The sequence below is a fragment of the Bufo gargarizans genome, chromosome 4 (genome assembly GCF_014858855.1).
Source record: "Bufo gargarizans isolate SCDJY-AF-19 chromosome 4, ASM1485885v1, whole genome shotgun sequence".
Taxonomy (NCBI): Eukaryota; Metazoa; Chordata; class Amphibia; order Anura; family Bufonidae; genus Bufo; species Bufo gargarizans.
The window spans coordinates 149,904,469-149,921,168 of record NC_058083.1 but is presented as its reverse complement, the minus strand read 5'-3'; the positions used below and the strand labels follow the sequence as shown (position 1 = coordinate 149,921,168).

At 43.1% G+C, this 16,700-nt stretch overlaps 1 protein-coding gene across 2 annotated transcripts in view; it reads left to right on the top strand.

Moving 5' to 3' along the window:
• DHX36 (DEAH-box helicase 36) overlaps window positions 1-16,042 on the top strand; it is a 92,639-nt gene extending 76,597 nt beyond the window's left edge. For both annotated transcript variants that reach the window (XM_044291038.1, XM_044291037.1), the window contains one exon: window positions 14,567-16,042. In XM_044291038.1, coding sequence (XP_044146973.1) covers window positions 14,567-14,749 — 183 coding nt within the window. In that variant the 3' untranslated portion in view covers window positions 14,750-16,042. The remainder of the gene's footprint in view (window positions 1-14,566) is intronic.
• The last annotated feature ends 658 nt before the right edge of the window (window positions 16,043-16,700 follow it).

Here is a 16,700-nt window from a genome sequence, read left to right as displayed (position 1 = left end):
CCCTTCTGTTCCAAGTATGTTCATAAGTGAGACCTAGATATGTCCCTGATGTTCTAGTATGAGTGTCAATGTCTGACGCTTCTGCAACCTATGGGGACTTTTAGGGTACTGTACAAAATAGGACACTTTGCGTCTCAAGTAGGAGTGAATTCTGTATCCATCTTTTTACATTATTTACTCTCTGGTAACCACTTATGACAGACATTTCTCTTTTTCCTTGTTCTGATTGTATATACACCGGGGTTACCTGAACATGAATTAATCCGATGGATTATATGTCCCAGCCCAGTTGATGACTCAAGCAAACGTCACAATCAATTGACTCCCCCTTTGCCATAGCGACGAATGAGGACAGAAGCAGGCGGAGCCGACGCGTATGGCTATGCAATGGGCTGCCTGTCCACTGGTGATGACGACAGCAATTGGTGTGGCCAGCTAGCGATCGTATGCCTACTGGGTGCCTGTTAGAGGCTTAGCAACAGTAGGGGAGGGGATATCTCCATTTAAACACTGCACGCCTCACACGCCATGGCCACAACAGTGCCGGAAGGCTCGCTGCTGCATGTACAGTATCAGAAGCGTGCAGCGTCTCTTAAGTCAGCAGACCTAAAAGTGTTTGGCAAAGCCATTGCATACCCACCATCAGGGTCGTAATATATGACGTCTGCCAAAACACTAGGGTCTAATGCTCCTGATTAGTGTTGAGCGAACTTGTATTTTAAGTTCGGCGTCTAAAGTTCGGGTTATCGAAGAATCGCGTTATGGATTCCGCTACCACGGACGGACCATAATTTGATCCGTGGTAGTGGAATCCATAATGCGATTCTTCGATAACCCGAACTTTAGACGCCGAACTTAAAATACAAGTTTGCTCAACACTACTCCTGATGAATTTGGTAAAAAGTGGTTTTGCTAAGCAGGAGAGAGAGTTGGGAGATAGAATAAAAGAAATAGAAGCAGAACTTTTGATCAAGAAACTTCCAGAATTGACGGGACAGTTATATGAGGCCAAACCTGTATTAATAAATTACTTGACGGATAAGGCACAACAAAAAGTGTTTTTTGAGGGGGCACGGTATTTTAGGGAATCCGGAAAGTCGGGGAGATTACTGTCCACTCTTGTACAGAATCAAAGGGGAGGTAATAGGATAAGGAGTGTTGAGGGGAGAGATGGGGGGGATGGCAACCAGCCAGGGAGAAATAGAGCAGGAATTTATTAAATACTACAGGGACCTCTACTCCGTGGGGGGGGGATGTTAGACTCTTTTTGGAGGGAGTGCCGATCCCCAGACTCTCTGAGGAGGAGAGGGACTTATTGAACGGCCCTATTAAAGTGCAGGAATTATGGGACACATTGAAAACTATTCAGGGCAATTCTAGTCTCGGGCTGGATGGCCTCCCCTTTGAGATATATAGGGTGAATTGGACAAAATCGGTGCTGCTCCCAATTGGCCACGAAATAGGGCAGGAGGATAGTAATGTGAAAATACTGAAACCCACGGAGTCTTTTGAATAGTTATTGGGCATAAATTATTCTTTAAGGTTCACTCCAATTTGGGGAAATTTGAATTTAAGGGAGTTTTGGAAGTTAGAAGATTATGTATTCTGGGAGAGAAAAGGTATTAGGTACGTGTCGCAGATAGTGGTGGAAGGACAGGTGAAGACACTAGAGGAAATGGGGCTTAGTACAGATTTAGATAGCCTCTCATGGTTTAGATATGCCAGATTAAAACACGCATTTGATTCAACTGAGAATAGAGAATATTTAAATACGAAACACTCAGAATTTGGGGAATTCTGTTATCAGAGAATTGGAAGTAAAGTATCAATTTCACAGATTTACAAAAAAATAAAGAAGGGGTTAGGAGGGGTGACTAGATTTAATAGTGAAAATAAATGGGCACTAGAGGTGGAACCTGGTACTTTGGATTGGAGAAGTATTTATAAAAGTATAAAGAGGAGCACCATCTCCAGTAGTTTCCGATTGACGCCGTTTTTTTATCCTCCACCGGACTTGTATAACCCCGTGGGCATTGAGTAAGATGTACAAAACAAGGGACGCAAAATGTTGGAAGTGTAGAGAGGAGAATGCAGATTTTATTCATCTGATCTGGTACTGCCCCATTGTGCAGGATTACTGGACCCAAGTTTTCCAGGACCTCACCAGAGTAACGGGGTGTTACGCCCCATTGGCGATTACTATAGCAGTATTGGGAGATATTAGGAAAATCGGGGTGGACAAAGAAAGTGAAAGGAAATGGGAAAACGGATTAAAGCTCGCGCTCGCCAGAGGGTGGGGAGCGGACAGACCACCAAGTGTCGCAGAGTGGAAAAATGTATGCGAGAGGGTGCAGAGAGATTAGTATGCCTGTCAGGTGGAAAGAGGTGTAAGAATGAGTGCAAAAAATTAAGCAGGAGGGAAAGGGGACGATACAAAGTCCTGAAAAGAGATTACTGGAAATAAATCGCCTTATGGACACTCCCAAGACAACCGAGGGTGGAGGGGAGGGGGTATATGGTTTATTTTTTGTTGTATTTTCCTTTTTCTTTTTGTGAAATGAAAGCAATTTAGATAAGGTTAGAACTGTCATTGCCTATTGCAATTATGTATTACATGTTGGTGTATAATTTTATATTTGCAATGTCTAGTCCTTGTGTTTCTTGGGCTTTCTTGCCTCTTCTGTTTCTGTGTTTTATATGAAGAAAACGATAAATAAACATACATAAAAAATAAATAAATAAATTTGGGTTTAGGTTATTGAAGAATGGCGTTATGGATTCCGCTAACTTGGTCCGTGGTAGTGGAATCCATTACGCGATTCTTGGGTATTTGACACTGGACTTCAGGCATTTTGGCATTTCCCTCTCCCCAGTCTTCCTCCAGACTCTGGCACCTTGATTTCCGAATGACATGCAAAATTTGCTTTCATCCGAAAAAAGTACTTTGGACCACTGAGCAACAGTCCAGTGCTGCTTCTCTGTAGCCCAGGTCAGGCGCTTCTGCCGCTGTTTCTGGTTCAAAAGTGGCTTGACCTGGGGAATGCGGCACCTGTAGCCCATTTCCTGCACACGCCTGTACACAGTGGCTCTGGATGTTTCTACTCCAGACTCAGTCCACTGCTTCCGCAGGTCCCCCAAGGTCTGGAATCGGTCCTTCTCCACAATCTTCCTCAGGGTCCGGTCACCTCTTCTCGTTGTGCAGCGTTTTCTGTCACACTTTTTCCTTCCCACAGACTTCCCACTGAGGTGCCTTGATACAGCACTCTGGGAACAGCCTATTCGTTCAGAAATTTCTTTCTGTGTCTTACCCTCTTGAGGGTGTCAATGATGGCCTTCTGGACAATAGTCAGGTCGGCAGTCTTATCCATGATTGCGGTTTTGAGTAATGAACCAGGCTGGGAGTTTTTAAAAGCCTCAGGAATCTTTTGCAGGTGTTTAGAGTTAATTAGTTGATTCAGATGATTAGGTTAATAGCTCGTTTAGAGAACCTTTTCATGATATGCTAATTATTTTTAGATAGAAATTTTGGGTTTTCATGAGCTGTATGCCAAAATCATCAATATTAAAACAATAAAAGGCTTGAACTACTTCAGTTGTGTGTAATGAATCTAAAATATATGAAAGTCTAATGTTTATCAGTACATTACAGAAAATAATGAACTTTATCACAATATGCTAATTTTTTTAGAAGGACCTGTATATACTCCTAAATATAAAGGAGTCTTTGTAGTAGGGTGTTACTAGGAATCAGCGTATAATTAGTCTGTGAAAATTCCAGTTCACCCTGCTAGCCTATTTGTGTGGAGTTTCATTTTTAATATTACTTAATAAAGTGTTTTTTAACGTACTTTGGCTAGGCAGTAAACAGTCCATAAGTGTGACCTAAACCTGTTAAGTCATCCTTTAAAGAATAAGGCTACATGCAAAAAACATTTTTTTCACTGATGCCTTCCTGAGAAACAGACGTTAAAAATGGACACATTCAATTGTATGGTCAGTCAGCCAGTCAGTGAAAAATGGACAAGATAAAACATGTTCTATTTGTTGACGTCCGTTATTCGCTGTCTGTCAAAAACACTGCCGTGTGAATAACCCCATAGACTATCATTGGTGTCAAAACAGACGTGTGATGGCCGTTTTGTGGAGAGCTCTTAAGGAGGGGCTCTGCCCCTATACCATCAGTTCCTGTTTCCTGTCCTATGGATAGGACTTCTATGTGGAGAGCTAGGATCGGGCTGCAGGAGCCCCTGAGGTGCAACAATTATAGGGGTCACCTGGCGCGGCGTAAGACTTCAGTAGGAGATGCCTTCTAAGTCTGGGGCCAATCCTTCTCTGTCCTGGATGTGTTTTGTCGGGCCGGTGTTCCTGGGCAGTCCCAGCATAACCCGGAGGTGATACTGGCCCGCTGGATCCTCCTGGCAGTGTTCAGGAGGTCTGGGGCCTTTTCTATGCCTTCCTCCCGTCCTAGAGTAACTTACAGGGGGTGGGTTTAGAGTTTTCTCGGCCCGCAACTTCCGGTATTTGGAACGCAGGTAGATACGAATGAGGAGCGTTCTGAAAGAAAGGGGAGGGACATCCTCTTCAGCATTGGCTGTATGGAAGCGCCAGCAGGGACCTGACCTAGGGTATTTAAACCCTTCAGCTTGCAGTCCCTGCCTACAAGCATCTGTGGATCCACTTATGGAAAACTCTATCCCTGTCTGGAATCATGGAGAAGGAGAGTAGTCAGTACGCTGATGTCCAGGAAGGTCATGACCTCAGACCATTTGTTATTCCTGGTGGGGTAAGGGGGTCAATCCTCATATTTTTTTTCTTTCTTCAAGTATTAATAGGGGCTTATTCTCCTATTTTATTTTAGAATACCAAAGAGGGCTGACGCTAATATAATATCTGATTCGAATTCTTCAGACGAGAATGAGCAAGGAGAAATCCTTGAAGATTCAAGCTCTTCCTCGAATGAAGAAACCACGGGTAGACCTTTATTTTCCCCTGAGGATACGGATTCTCTGCTCAAGGCTATTAGAGCCACTATGAAGGTGGATTAATGTAGGGAACAAAAATCTATTCAAGATATAATGTTTGTTGACCTGGGGCACAAATGAGCGAGAGTTTTTCCGTTAAACGAAAATATAAAATATTTAATTAAGAAAGAGTGGAAGAAGCCTTACAAGAAGTTTTTTATCCCTAGAAGCGTTAAAAGAAAATATCCTTTTGATGAGGGCGAGTCCTCCTGCTGGGATAAGGCTCTTAAATTGGACGCCCCAATCGTCAAGATTTCTAAAAGGTCTGCCTTGCCTTTTGAGGACCTCGGCACTTTGAAAGATCTGATGGATAGGGCCGAAGTATACCTTTAAAAAAGTATGGTACTGCCAGATATTTAAAGTTATGGCTACAATAATTAGAATCCCATATCCAGAATAAAACCTCCCAGAGACCAGTTGTTTCCTACTATCTTTAAAGCGGTGGACTTTATTTCGGATGCCTCTGCTGACGTGTAAAGGTTAAATGCCAGGTCAGCAGCTCTATCTAATCCTGCTAGAATGGCCATTTGGCTTAAGGGGTGGTCTGGTGACACTGGTTCAAAAAACAAGCTTTGCTCTATCCCGTGCCAGGGAGACTTCCTCTTTGGGTCAGTTTTGAATGACCTTTTAGAAAAGGCATCTAACATAGTACATAAGGTTGAAAAAAGACATTTGTCCATCCAGTTCGGCCTGTTATCCTGCAAGTTGATCCAGAGGAAGGCAAAAAAAAAACTGAGGTACAAGCCAATTTTCCCCACTTTAGGGGAATAAAAAATTCCTTCCCGACTCCAATCAAGCAATCAGAATAACTCCATGGATCAACAACCCCTCTCTAGTAGCTATAGCCTGTAATATTATTACGCTCCAGAAATACATCCAGGCCCCTCTTGAATTCTTTTATTGTACTCGCCATCACCACCTCCTCAGGCAGAGAGTTCCATAGTCTCACTGCTCTTACCGTAAAGAATCCTTTTCTATGTTTGTGTACAACCTTCTTTCCTCCAGACGCACAGGATGTCCCCTCGTCACAGTCACAGTCCTGGGGATAAACAGATGATGGGATAGATCTCTGTACTGACCCCTGATATATTTATACAGTCAGTCGTCTTTTGACAACAAAAAGGGGTTTCCGATTTCCAGACCCCCTAGGAGACAACTTTTTTTTTTACAGAAACATTTTCAACAGAACAGACAAAAGGAAGATTAATTGGAAAGAAAACAGAGGTAGAAAGGATAAGGGATTCCTCTTTAGTACCCAGTCCACTTCAGGGCCCAAGGCTGGTCAACAATGACTGTTACTGTCCCGTGGAGGGGGGGGGGGGAGACTCTCTATTTTTTTCTCGGGCTTGGGGAAAAAATCACAGCAAACCCCTCGATTATTGGTATCATAAAGGACGGTTTTCGTCTAGAGTTCATCTCTCCCCCACCGGAAACACTAAAAGTTACAAATCTAGTTCAAAACTCTGTAAGACACTTAGCACTAAAACTATAATTTTTTTCTCTTGTAAGGAAAAAGGTCCTTTTTCCCGTTCCAGATTTAGAGAAGGGGAGTGGGTTTTATTCATCCATTTTTCTCTTACCCAAGCTAGACAGATCATTCAGAATGATTTTAAACCTGAGAGACTTAAATCAGTACCTCAAATACAAGAAAGTCAGAATGGAGTCTGTACAGTCTGCAATAAAATATCTCTTCCAAGACAAGGTCAGAAAATCTTATGTCCTTAACCGCAAAAATGTTTTCTCTAATCAATCCTTATGTTTGTTTTATTAAGGCAGTGCACTTAAAGGGAACGTAAAACATGGTGGCAGATTATCTAAGCAGAAACAGTTTGGATCAGGGAGAATGGTGTTTAAATCAAGAGGTCTTCAGTCAGATAGTTCAGCTGTGGGGCCATCCTAAGGTAGACCTTTTTGCAACCAGACAGAACAAAAAAATGCAGCCTATTCTTTTCTCTAAATCCAAGAGATTGTCCATCAGGGATAGGCACCTTCTCCCTTCCATGGCCGAATCAGCTTCTGTATGCCTTTCCTCCTCTAAGACTTCTTCCGAGGGTATTACAGAAGCTTAGGCAGGAACAGACAAGGTTCATTCTAGTTGCCCCTTTCTGGCCAAGAAGAACCTGGTTCACGTGACTGAGGAAGCAATCCCTTGCGGATTCTCCCGGACAGACATGATCTGTTGTTTCAGGGTCCTCTAAGTCTGGTATTTGAAGGGGAAATCGTAGAGCGTAAGGGTTTATCTAAGGAAGTTATATTTACCCTTTTATCATGTAGGAAAGAAGTAACCTCTACTATTTACCTCAGAGTATGAAAGACCTTCTTAAACTTTTCTAAGGTCCCGATAGATTCTTTGAGTTTCCGTCCTATGTCAAAAATTCTGGATCTTTTACAGAACTTGTTAGGAACCTAAGACTTAGCACCCTTAAGGTTTAATTTTCTGCCCTTAGTGCTTTCTTTGATTTCCCTATTGCCAATCATCCTTGGATTAGAAGGTTCTTTAAAGGGAACCTGTCACCTGGATTTTGGGAATAGAGCTGAGGATATGAGCTGCTAGATTGCCGCTAGCACATCCGCTTTACCCGGTCCTCATAGCTCTGTGTGCTTTTATTGTGTCAAATACTGTGAGATTACAGCGCTCTAGCTTTGTGACGTCGGGGAGCAGGGAGGAGATTCGGAGGATGCAGGACAGTTCTGGGCTCCTTCACGCTGGACTCCTTTCAGGAACAGGACTCGTCTAAGGTTAATTTGCAGATCTATCAAATTTTTTATTTTTTTTTGACACAATAAAAGCACACAGAGCTATGGGGACTGGATATTGCGGATGTGCTAGCGGCGATCTAGCAGCCCCATATCCTCAGCTCCATTCCCAAAATCCAGGTGACAGGTTCCCTTTAAAGTGGTTAGTAGGATTAAGCCTGTGATTAGATCTTCTGTTCCCCCGTGGGATCTTAATCTAGTTTTGTCTAGAATGATGGAGCCTCCTTTCGAACCTCTGCAGGATTTATTTATTAAAACATTGTCTTTCAAAACTGCTTTTCTGGTGGCCGTCACCTCAGCCATACGAGTGGGTGAGATTTCTGCCTTTTAAACCTCTCCTCCTTATACTAACATCCTGGAGAAATAGGGTGCTCATTAAACCAGATCCATCTTTTTTACCTAAAGTGGTCTCCCTGTTTCATAGATCCCAAGCCATTGTTCTTCCTTCCTTGTGTCAATCCCCAAAGAACGAGAAAGAGAGGAGATTCCATTGTCTAGATGTTAAGATGCCTGTCTTAATATCTAAAAGTCACTGGTCAGTGGAGGAAATCCTTTAGACTGTTTGTACAGTTTGGTGGAAGGAACAAAGGTAATAAAGTTTCTTCTAGATGATATAGACAGATGGATAGTGGGGGCTATTGCTTTAGCATATTCCTCAGTGGGTGAACCTCCACCTTTGGGATTTGGTACTCACTCAATCAGATCCATTTCTACTGCTTGGGCAGAGGGTTGATGCATCATAAGAACAAATTTGCAGGGCTGCTACCTGGAAGAGTCTGTGTACTTTTTTTCAACACTACAAGTTAGATTTAGATCCTAAGGACCGTCTATCTTTTGGCAGAAAGGTCTTGCAGGCAGTAGTCCCCGTCCCCCCCCCCCCCCCTTTCCTCCTAAGCTAGTTACTATTCTAGTCTTCTCTCAAGGGTGCTGTCATGGGCGTAAGGGAAATTTAGAAATACACTTACCGGTAATTGTTTTTCCATGAGCCCATGACAGCACCCGGGATTTATTCCCACCCTATGTTTCAGTTTGTATATAATACATATGTAAAAAAATAAATTAAAAAAAATGTATGCACCTAAATCGATAACTGAGCCCGCAAGGTGGTGGCTGGAGGAGTCCGGTCTGGCCACCACCAAGCCGGCTCCCTATAGAAGTGAATGGGAGCCATGCTCGGCCCCCACTCCTATTCATTTTTATGGGGCAGATGGAAATAGCAGAGCCAGCGCTCACCTTTCTTCGCCAACCCCATAGAAAATGAATGGAGGGTGGCTCCGCATGCGCAGTGCGCCCCTCCTTCACTTATGGGGCACCGTTCTCTATATAGGTGCGGGTCACAGGGGTGGGACCCGCACCTATAAGACAATGAGGGCATATCCTAGCGATATGCCCCCATTGTCCATGATGAGACAACCCCTTTAAGAGCTCTCCACAAGTTCCTGTCCTGGATGGAGGCGGTCTCTCAAGGGTGCTGTTATGGGCTCATGGACAAACTATTACCGGTAAGTGTAATCCTGAATTTTATTTTTATTTTTTAAAGATTACTTAAATGAAGGGGTAGAAGCATGCAGCTCAGCACTGCCCTCTCTGAAGATGGGCTCATAGAAAGTATTGACAGTTACTCTTTAAGGGGGTTTCCAGCTAAACAATGTTGGCGGCGAAGTTAGTCTTAAAAACATAAAATCGGCTAACTTTATCTCCACCAATCCCCCTACTGCTAACATTTTGAGGCTGTCTACTGCTTCTACCCTCTACTTAAAGGGGTTATCTCTTCAGCAAATAACATTTATCATGTAGAGAAAGTTAATACATCACATTATACATTGCTGGTATCCAGGGTTACAAACACCCTGCTATCTAGCAGCGGATATAGGAAAAAGCGCCTTTTTGGTGGCTTATACCTATGGTGTGCTAGCATGACCACCACTGCTGGATTGCAGGGTGGTCGTAACCATGGAAACGAGAACTGTATTAATGTGATGGAAAAATTTATCAAGCAAAGGAGGCAACATGGACAATCACAATATATTAGTAAGTGCCTTGTATTAACTGTATCTACATGATAAATGCCACTTGAGACAACCCCTTTAAGGCTCTACACGCAGGAAATACCTTGACTGGGTAGGGGATTGGCTTCTTTTATGGTTTCAAGCCACTTTGACTCCTCTGCCAAGTATTTGGGGTTGTCCACCTTTTTAACATTTTTCTGTTATTAACCCCTTAAGGACCGGGCTCATTTTCACCTTAAGGACCAGGCCATTTTTTGCAAATCTGACCAGTGTCACTTTAAGTGGTGATAACTTTAAAACGCTTTGACTTATCCAGGCCATTCTGAGATTGTTTTTTCATCACATATTGTACTTCATGATACTAGTAAAAAAAAGTCAAAAAAATTAATTTTTTTGCATAATAAAATACCTAATTTACCAAAAATTTGGAAAAATTAGCAAATTTCAAAGTTTCAGTTTCTCTACTTCTGTAATACATAGTAATACCCCAAAAAATTGTGATGACTTAACATTCCCCATATGTCTACTTCATGTTTGAATTATTTTGGGAATGATATTTTATTTTTTGGGGATGTTACAAGGCTTAGAAGTTTAGAAGCAAATCTTGAAATTTTTCAGAAATTTACAAAAACCCAATTTTTAGGGACCAGTACAGCTCTGAAGTCACTTTGCGAGGCTTACATAATAGAAACCGCCCAAAAATGACCCCATTCTATAAACTACACCCCTCAAGGTATTCAAAACTGATTTTACAAACTCCGTTAACCCTTTAGGTGTTGCACAAGAGTTATTGGCAAATGGGGATGAAATTTGAGAATTTCATTTTTTTGCCTAATTTTCCATTTTAACCCATTTTTTCCCACTAACAAAGCAAGGGTTAACAGCCAAACAAGACTGTATCTTTATTGCCCTGACTCTGCTGTTTACAGAAACACCCCATATGTGGCCATAAACTACTGTACGGCCACACAGCGGGGCGTAGAGTGAAAGGTGCGCCGTATGGTTTTTGGAAGCCAGATTTTGCTGGACAGTTTTTTTGACACCATGTCCCATTTGAAGCCCCCTGATGCACCCCTAGAGTAGAAACTCCATAAAAGTGACCCCATCTAAGAAACTACACCCCTCAAGGTATTCAAAACTGATTTTACAAACTCCGTTAACCCTTTAGGTGTTGCACAAGAGTTATTGGCAAATGGGGATGAAATTTGAGAATTTCATTTTTTTGCCTAATTTTCCATTTTAACCCATTTTTTTCCACTAACAAAGCAAGGGTTAACAGCCAAACAAGACTGTATCTTTATTGCCCTGACTCTACTGTTTACAGAAACACCCCATATGTGGCCATAAACTACTGTACGGCCACACAGCGGGGCGTAGAGTGAAAGGTGCGCCGTATGGTTTTTGGAAGCCAGATTGTGCTGGACAGTTTTTTTGACACCATGTCCCATTTGAAGCCCCCCTGATGCCCCCCTAGAGTAGAAACTCCATAAAAGTGACCCCATCTAAGAAACTACACCCCTCAAGGTATTCAAAACTGATTTTACAAACTTTGTTAACCCTTTAGGTGTTGCACAAGATTCAATGGAAAATAGAGATATAATTTCAAAATTTCACTTTTTTGGCAGATTTTCCATTTTAATATTTTTTTTCCAGTAACAAAGCAAGGGTTAACAGCCAAACAAAACTCATTATTTATGGCCCTGATTCTGTAGTTTACAGAAACACCCCATATGTGGTCGTAAACTACTGTACGGGCACACGGCAGGGCGCAGAAGGAAAGGAATGCCATACGGTTTTTGGAAGGCAGATTTTGCTGGACTGGTTTTTTGACACCATGTCCCATTTGGAGCCCCCCTGATGCCCCCCTAGAGTAGAAACTCCATAAAAGTGACCCCATCTAAGAAACTACACCCCTCAAGGTATTCAAAACTGATTTTACAAACTTTGTTAACCCTTTAGGTGTTGCACAAGATTCAATGGAAAATAGAGATACAATTTCAAAATTTCACTTTTTTGGCAGATTTTCCATTTTAATATTTTTTTTCCTGTAACAAAGCAAGGGTTAACAGCTAAACAAAACTCATTATTTATGGCCCTGATTCTGTAGTTTACAGAAACACCCCATATGTGGTCCTAAACTACTGTACGGGCACACGGCAGGGTGCAGAAGAAAAGGAATGCCATACGGTTTTTGGAAGGCAGATTTTGCTGGACTGGTTTTTTGACACCATGTCCCATTTGAAGCCCCCCTGATGCCCCCCTAGAGTAGAAACTCCAAAAAAAGTGACCCCATTTTAGAAAGTACGGAATAGGGTGGCAGTATTGTTGGTACTAGTTTAGGGTACATATGATTTTTGGTTGCTCTATATTACACTTTTTGTGCGGCAAGGTAACAAGAAATAGCTTTTTTGGCATGTTTTTTTTTTTGTTATTTACAACATTCATCTGACAGGTTAGATCACGTGGTAATTTTATAGAGCAGGTTGTCACGGACGCGGCGATACCTAATATGTATACAATTTTTTTTATTTATGTAAGTTTTATACAATAACTTCATTTTGAAAACCAAAAAATTGTTTAGTGTCTCCATAGTCTAAGAGCCATAGTTTTTTCAGTTTTTGGGTGATTATCTTGAGTAGGGTCTAATTTTTTGCGGGGTGAGATGACAGTTTGATTGGCACTATTTTGGGGTGCATATGACTTTTTGATCGCTTGCTATTACACTTTTTGTGACGTAAGATGGCAAAAAATTGCTTTTTTTACAGTTTTTTTTTTTTTTTTTTTATGGTGGTCATCTGAGGGGTTAGGTCATGTGATATTTATATAGAGCCGGTCGATACGGACGCGGCGATACCTAATATGTATACTTTATTTTTATTTATGTACATTTTACACAATGATTTTATTTTTGAAACCAAAAAAAATCATGTTTTAGTGTTTCCATAGTCTAAGAGCCATAGTTTTTTCAGTTTTTGGGCGATTATCTTGAGTAGGGTCTCATTTTTTGCGGGATGAGATGACGGTTTGATTGGTACTATTTTGGCGTACATGCGACTTTTTTGATCACTTTTATTACCTTTTTTGGGAAGTAAGGTGGGCAAAATTTCAATTTTCTCATAGTTTTTATTTTTTTATTTTTATGGCGTTCACTGTGCGGGGAAAGTAACATGACCATTTTATAGATCAAGTCGTTACGGACGCGGCGATACCTAATATGTGTAGTGTATTTTATTTTTTTAATTTTTATTCAGTGATAAATGTTTTTTTTTTTTTATCTTAACTTTTTTCACTTTTTATTTGATTTTTTTGACCCAGACCCACTTGGTTCTTGAAGATCCAGTGGGTCTGATGTCTGTAAAATACAGAACAGAACCTATATAGGGTTCTGCACTGTATTTTACTTACACTGAACAGATCTATGCTTTCAGCACAGATCTGTTCAGCACCATGGACAGCAGGACGCCTGATCAGGCGTCCTGTTGCCATGGGAACCTTCCCCGTCTGCTCAGTTATGGCCAGAACTTCGCAGACGGGGAAGGGTAAGGACGGGGTTCTGGGGGGGCTGTCTGGGGGCTCTCTCCTTCTCCCATCGGGGGGCTGCAAAGGCACAGCAGCCCCCCGATCGGAGAGGGAGGGAGCTCCCTCTTACTGTTAACCTTTTCCATACAGCGGTCCGTACGGACCGCTGTATGGAAAGGGTTAAACGGCTGACATCGCATCAACGATGTCAGCCGTTTATACCAGGGTGCCAGCAATGTGCTGGCACCCTGGTATACCCACTGTACACCAACGATTATGCAATGGGAGGCGGGCGGGGGATCGCGATCCCGCCTGCCGCACCGCCCGCCTCCCGCAACGCCCCCACTGCATGCGACACCCCCCCTGCACCTCCCGCCGCCATCAAATCATACAGGGGTGCAGGGGGGGGTTAACAATATTGATTTCGGGCACTCTGAAGTTTCTGATCCCCGCGGTCAGGGACCGCGGGGATCAGAAACGGCAAAAAGCGCAGCAAACCGCAGGTCTGAATTGACCTGCGGTTTTCTGCGATCGCCGATACGGGGGGGTCAAATGACCCCCCCCTGCGTTGTTACGGGATGCCGGCTGAATGATTTCAGCCGAAATCCCGTTCCGATTAACCCCAGCGGCGCCGGAATTAAGATTTTAAGTTAGGACGTACCGGTACGCCCTTGGTCCTTAAGGACTCGGGAAATAGGGCGTACCGGTACGCCCTATGTCCTTAAGGGGTTAAAGGGGTTGTCCAGGTTCAGAGCTGAACCTGGACATATCCCCATTTTCACCCCGGCAGCCCCCCTGACATGAGCATCGGAGCAGTTCATGCTCCGATGCTCTCCTTTGCCCTGCGCTAAATCGCGCAGGGCAAAGGCATTTTTCTGAGTTCCGGTGACCAGTAAAACGGCTAGGGCAGAGCTAAAGCCCGCCCCTCAGAGCCGGTGACGTCACCGAACACACTGCTGGGTGGAAGTTACCGCCCGGCAGTGTGTTATTGAAAACACAAGAGCCTGTGCCCTGCGCGATCTAGCGCAGGGCACGGGAGCGCATCGGAGCATGAGATGCTCCGATGCCAGGCTCAGGAGGGCTGCCGGGGTGAAAATAAGAGTGTGTCCGGGTTCAGCTCTGAACCCGGACAACCCCTTTAATTATAGCTACTGAGTTATTCAATGAAATCTATCTGTACAGCGCCACCTGCTGTTTGCTCTTTTTCTAATTTTTCTGTCCTGCTCACTGAGACTAATTCCTATTTTTTGTCTATTGAAGGATTTAAAGACCGAGTTAAATTCACTTTTAAAAGAGAAGATTGAAAGTCCTCAGCCTGTGGATTGGGATGATACCAGATCTAGAGACTGTGCGGTTCTTTTAGCTATCATTGATCTGATAACCACACAGGAGAGTGGACAACCCAAGAACTTTGATCCTTCATTTCCAGAGCGCCTATACTAGGTGATTTGGTGCCATCTCTAACTGGTGTACAGATGGATTTGCCGTGTATACCTTCTTTTCACTTTATGAACCAATAAGTGTATATCGAGACCCCTGTTGAGCTTTTCATCGCTACATTTACAGGTTTGACCATTATTCATTTTTGTGCGCTTTCCATTTTTATTTTTTATTTCACTGTAGAAAAGTTCAGACAGTGAAAGTTCGAGCAGGAATTCAGCTGTTGTTAAAATTCCTGTGCTACATAGATTAGTTTTTTTGTTGTTTTTACTGTTATTTTTTTATAGGTCGTGATGCTTTTATAAGCATTGTTCTAATGGCACTGATCCTTAATGTTTGCAAGTTCAGGTTTCTGAGCCAGTATACTATTTATGTTCACCTGAAATGTTTTGCCTGTTCTGATGCCTTGCAAGTCTTCTATATCAGTAAAGAAGTTGTTATATTAGGCCATTATTTCCCAGGATTTTAATATTGATGGCCTGTCCTCAGGACAGTCCATCACCCCGAACCCCCATCAATCAGCTGTACCCAAGTAGCTCCGGCACAGACTTGTGGGCCATTGAAGTGAAGGAGAGCAGTGCTGCAGTAACCAGCTCCATCCACTACACAGCGGACAGAGAAGTGTAGTTCCAGAGCTACTCATGAACGGCTAATCTGTGGCGGTGGCGAGTGCTGGACCCCCCGCTGATCAGATATTAATATTAAAATACTGGATTATCCCTTTAATTCACAAAACCTATCAGAAGATTAATTTTGTACGTCCTAGACAAATGAAAAGATCTGTTTGGTGACGTTGTAAACTACAGAACACTTCTGATTTCTTGAACAAAGAACTATATAGAGAACTGAGCCCCATTGGCACCGCACATTTCTTGGAAATCTGACATCTGTTCATTGATTTAAAAGGGTAGTCTCATCTTCGATATCGGTGGAATATCGCTAGGACATCTGGGACCCAGACCTATCTGCAGAATGTATCGCCTGAAGTGAGTGGAGAGCAGCCACCCTTCAATCATTTATTTAGGACTGTTGCTTTGCTATCTCTGGCAGCTCTATAGAAATTAATGGAATTGTTGCCTTGCTAGCGCGGTGAGATTTCCATTAATTTCTAGAGGACTTCTGAAAATAGCTGGATCGCTTGCATTTTCAGAACTCACATTAAAGGAGTTGCCCTGGTTCAGAGCTGAACGCAGACATACCCATAATTTCACCCAGGCAGCCCCCGTGATGTTGGCGTCAGAGCATTTTATGCTCCGATGCTCTCCTTTGCCCTGGGCTGGATTGCGCAGGGCAAGGGCTCTTTTATTTACAATAACACACTGCCGGGCAGAGGCTTCCGCCCGGCAGTGTGTTCGGTGACTTCACCAGCTCTGATGGGCGGGCTTTAGCGCTGCCCTAGCCGATTTACAGGCTAGGGCAGCGCTAAAGCCTGCCCATCAGTGCCAGTGATGTCATCGGGCTCACTGCTGGGCGGAAGCCTCCGTCTGACAGCCCTATGGAGAGCCGGGTCAGGGCAAAGGAGAGAATCGGAGCATGAACTGCTCTGATGCTCAAGTCAGGGCGGCTGTCTGGGTGAAAATGGGGATATGTCCGGGTTCAGCTCAGAACCCAGACAACCCCTTTAAAATGAATGGCGAGCACGCTGCACATGCACTTTTCTCTCTCCTTCACTTTTAAGGGCCTGTACTGGAGATAGGTGCAGGTCTCAGAGGTGGTTTACCCTAGTGATATGCCATCAAAGTCTAGGGTTTAACAATCCCTTTAAGTGGTCCTGTGTTTAGATTGTTGGGTCAGACTTTGTGACAAAAAACCTTAAGCAGTACTTGAAGGTTCTGAGCATCCTGTAGAGAACTGAAATTAGACTGCAATGTGACATATCAGAAGAAGATTGACTGGATGAACCACCTTAAGAAAAATGCATGAGTATATTATTTTACAGACCTGAACAAGACAT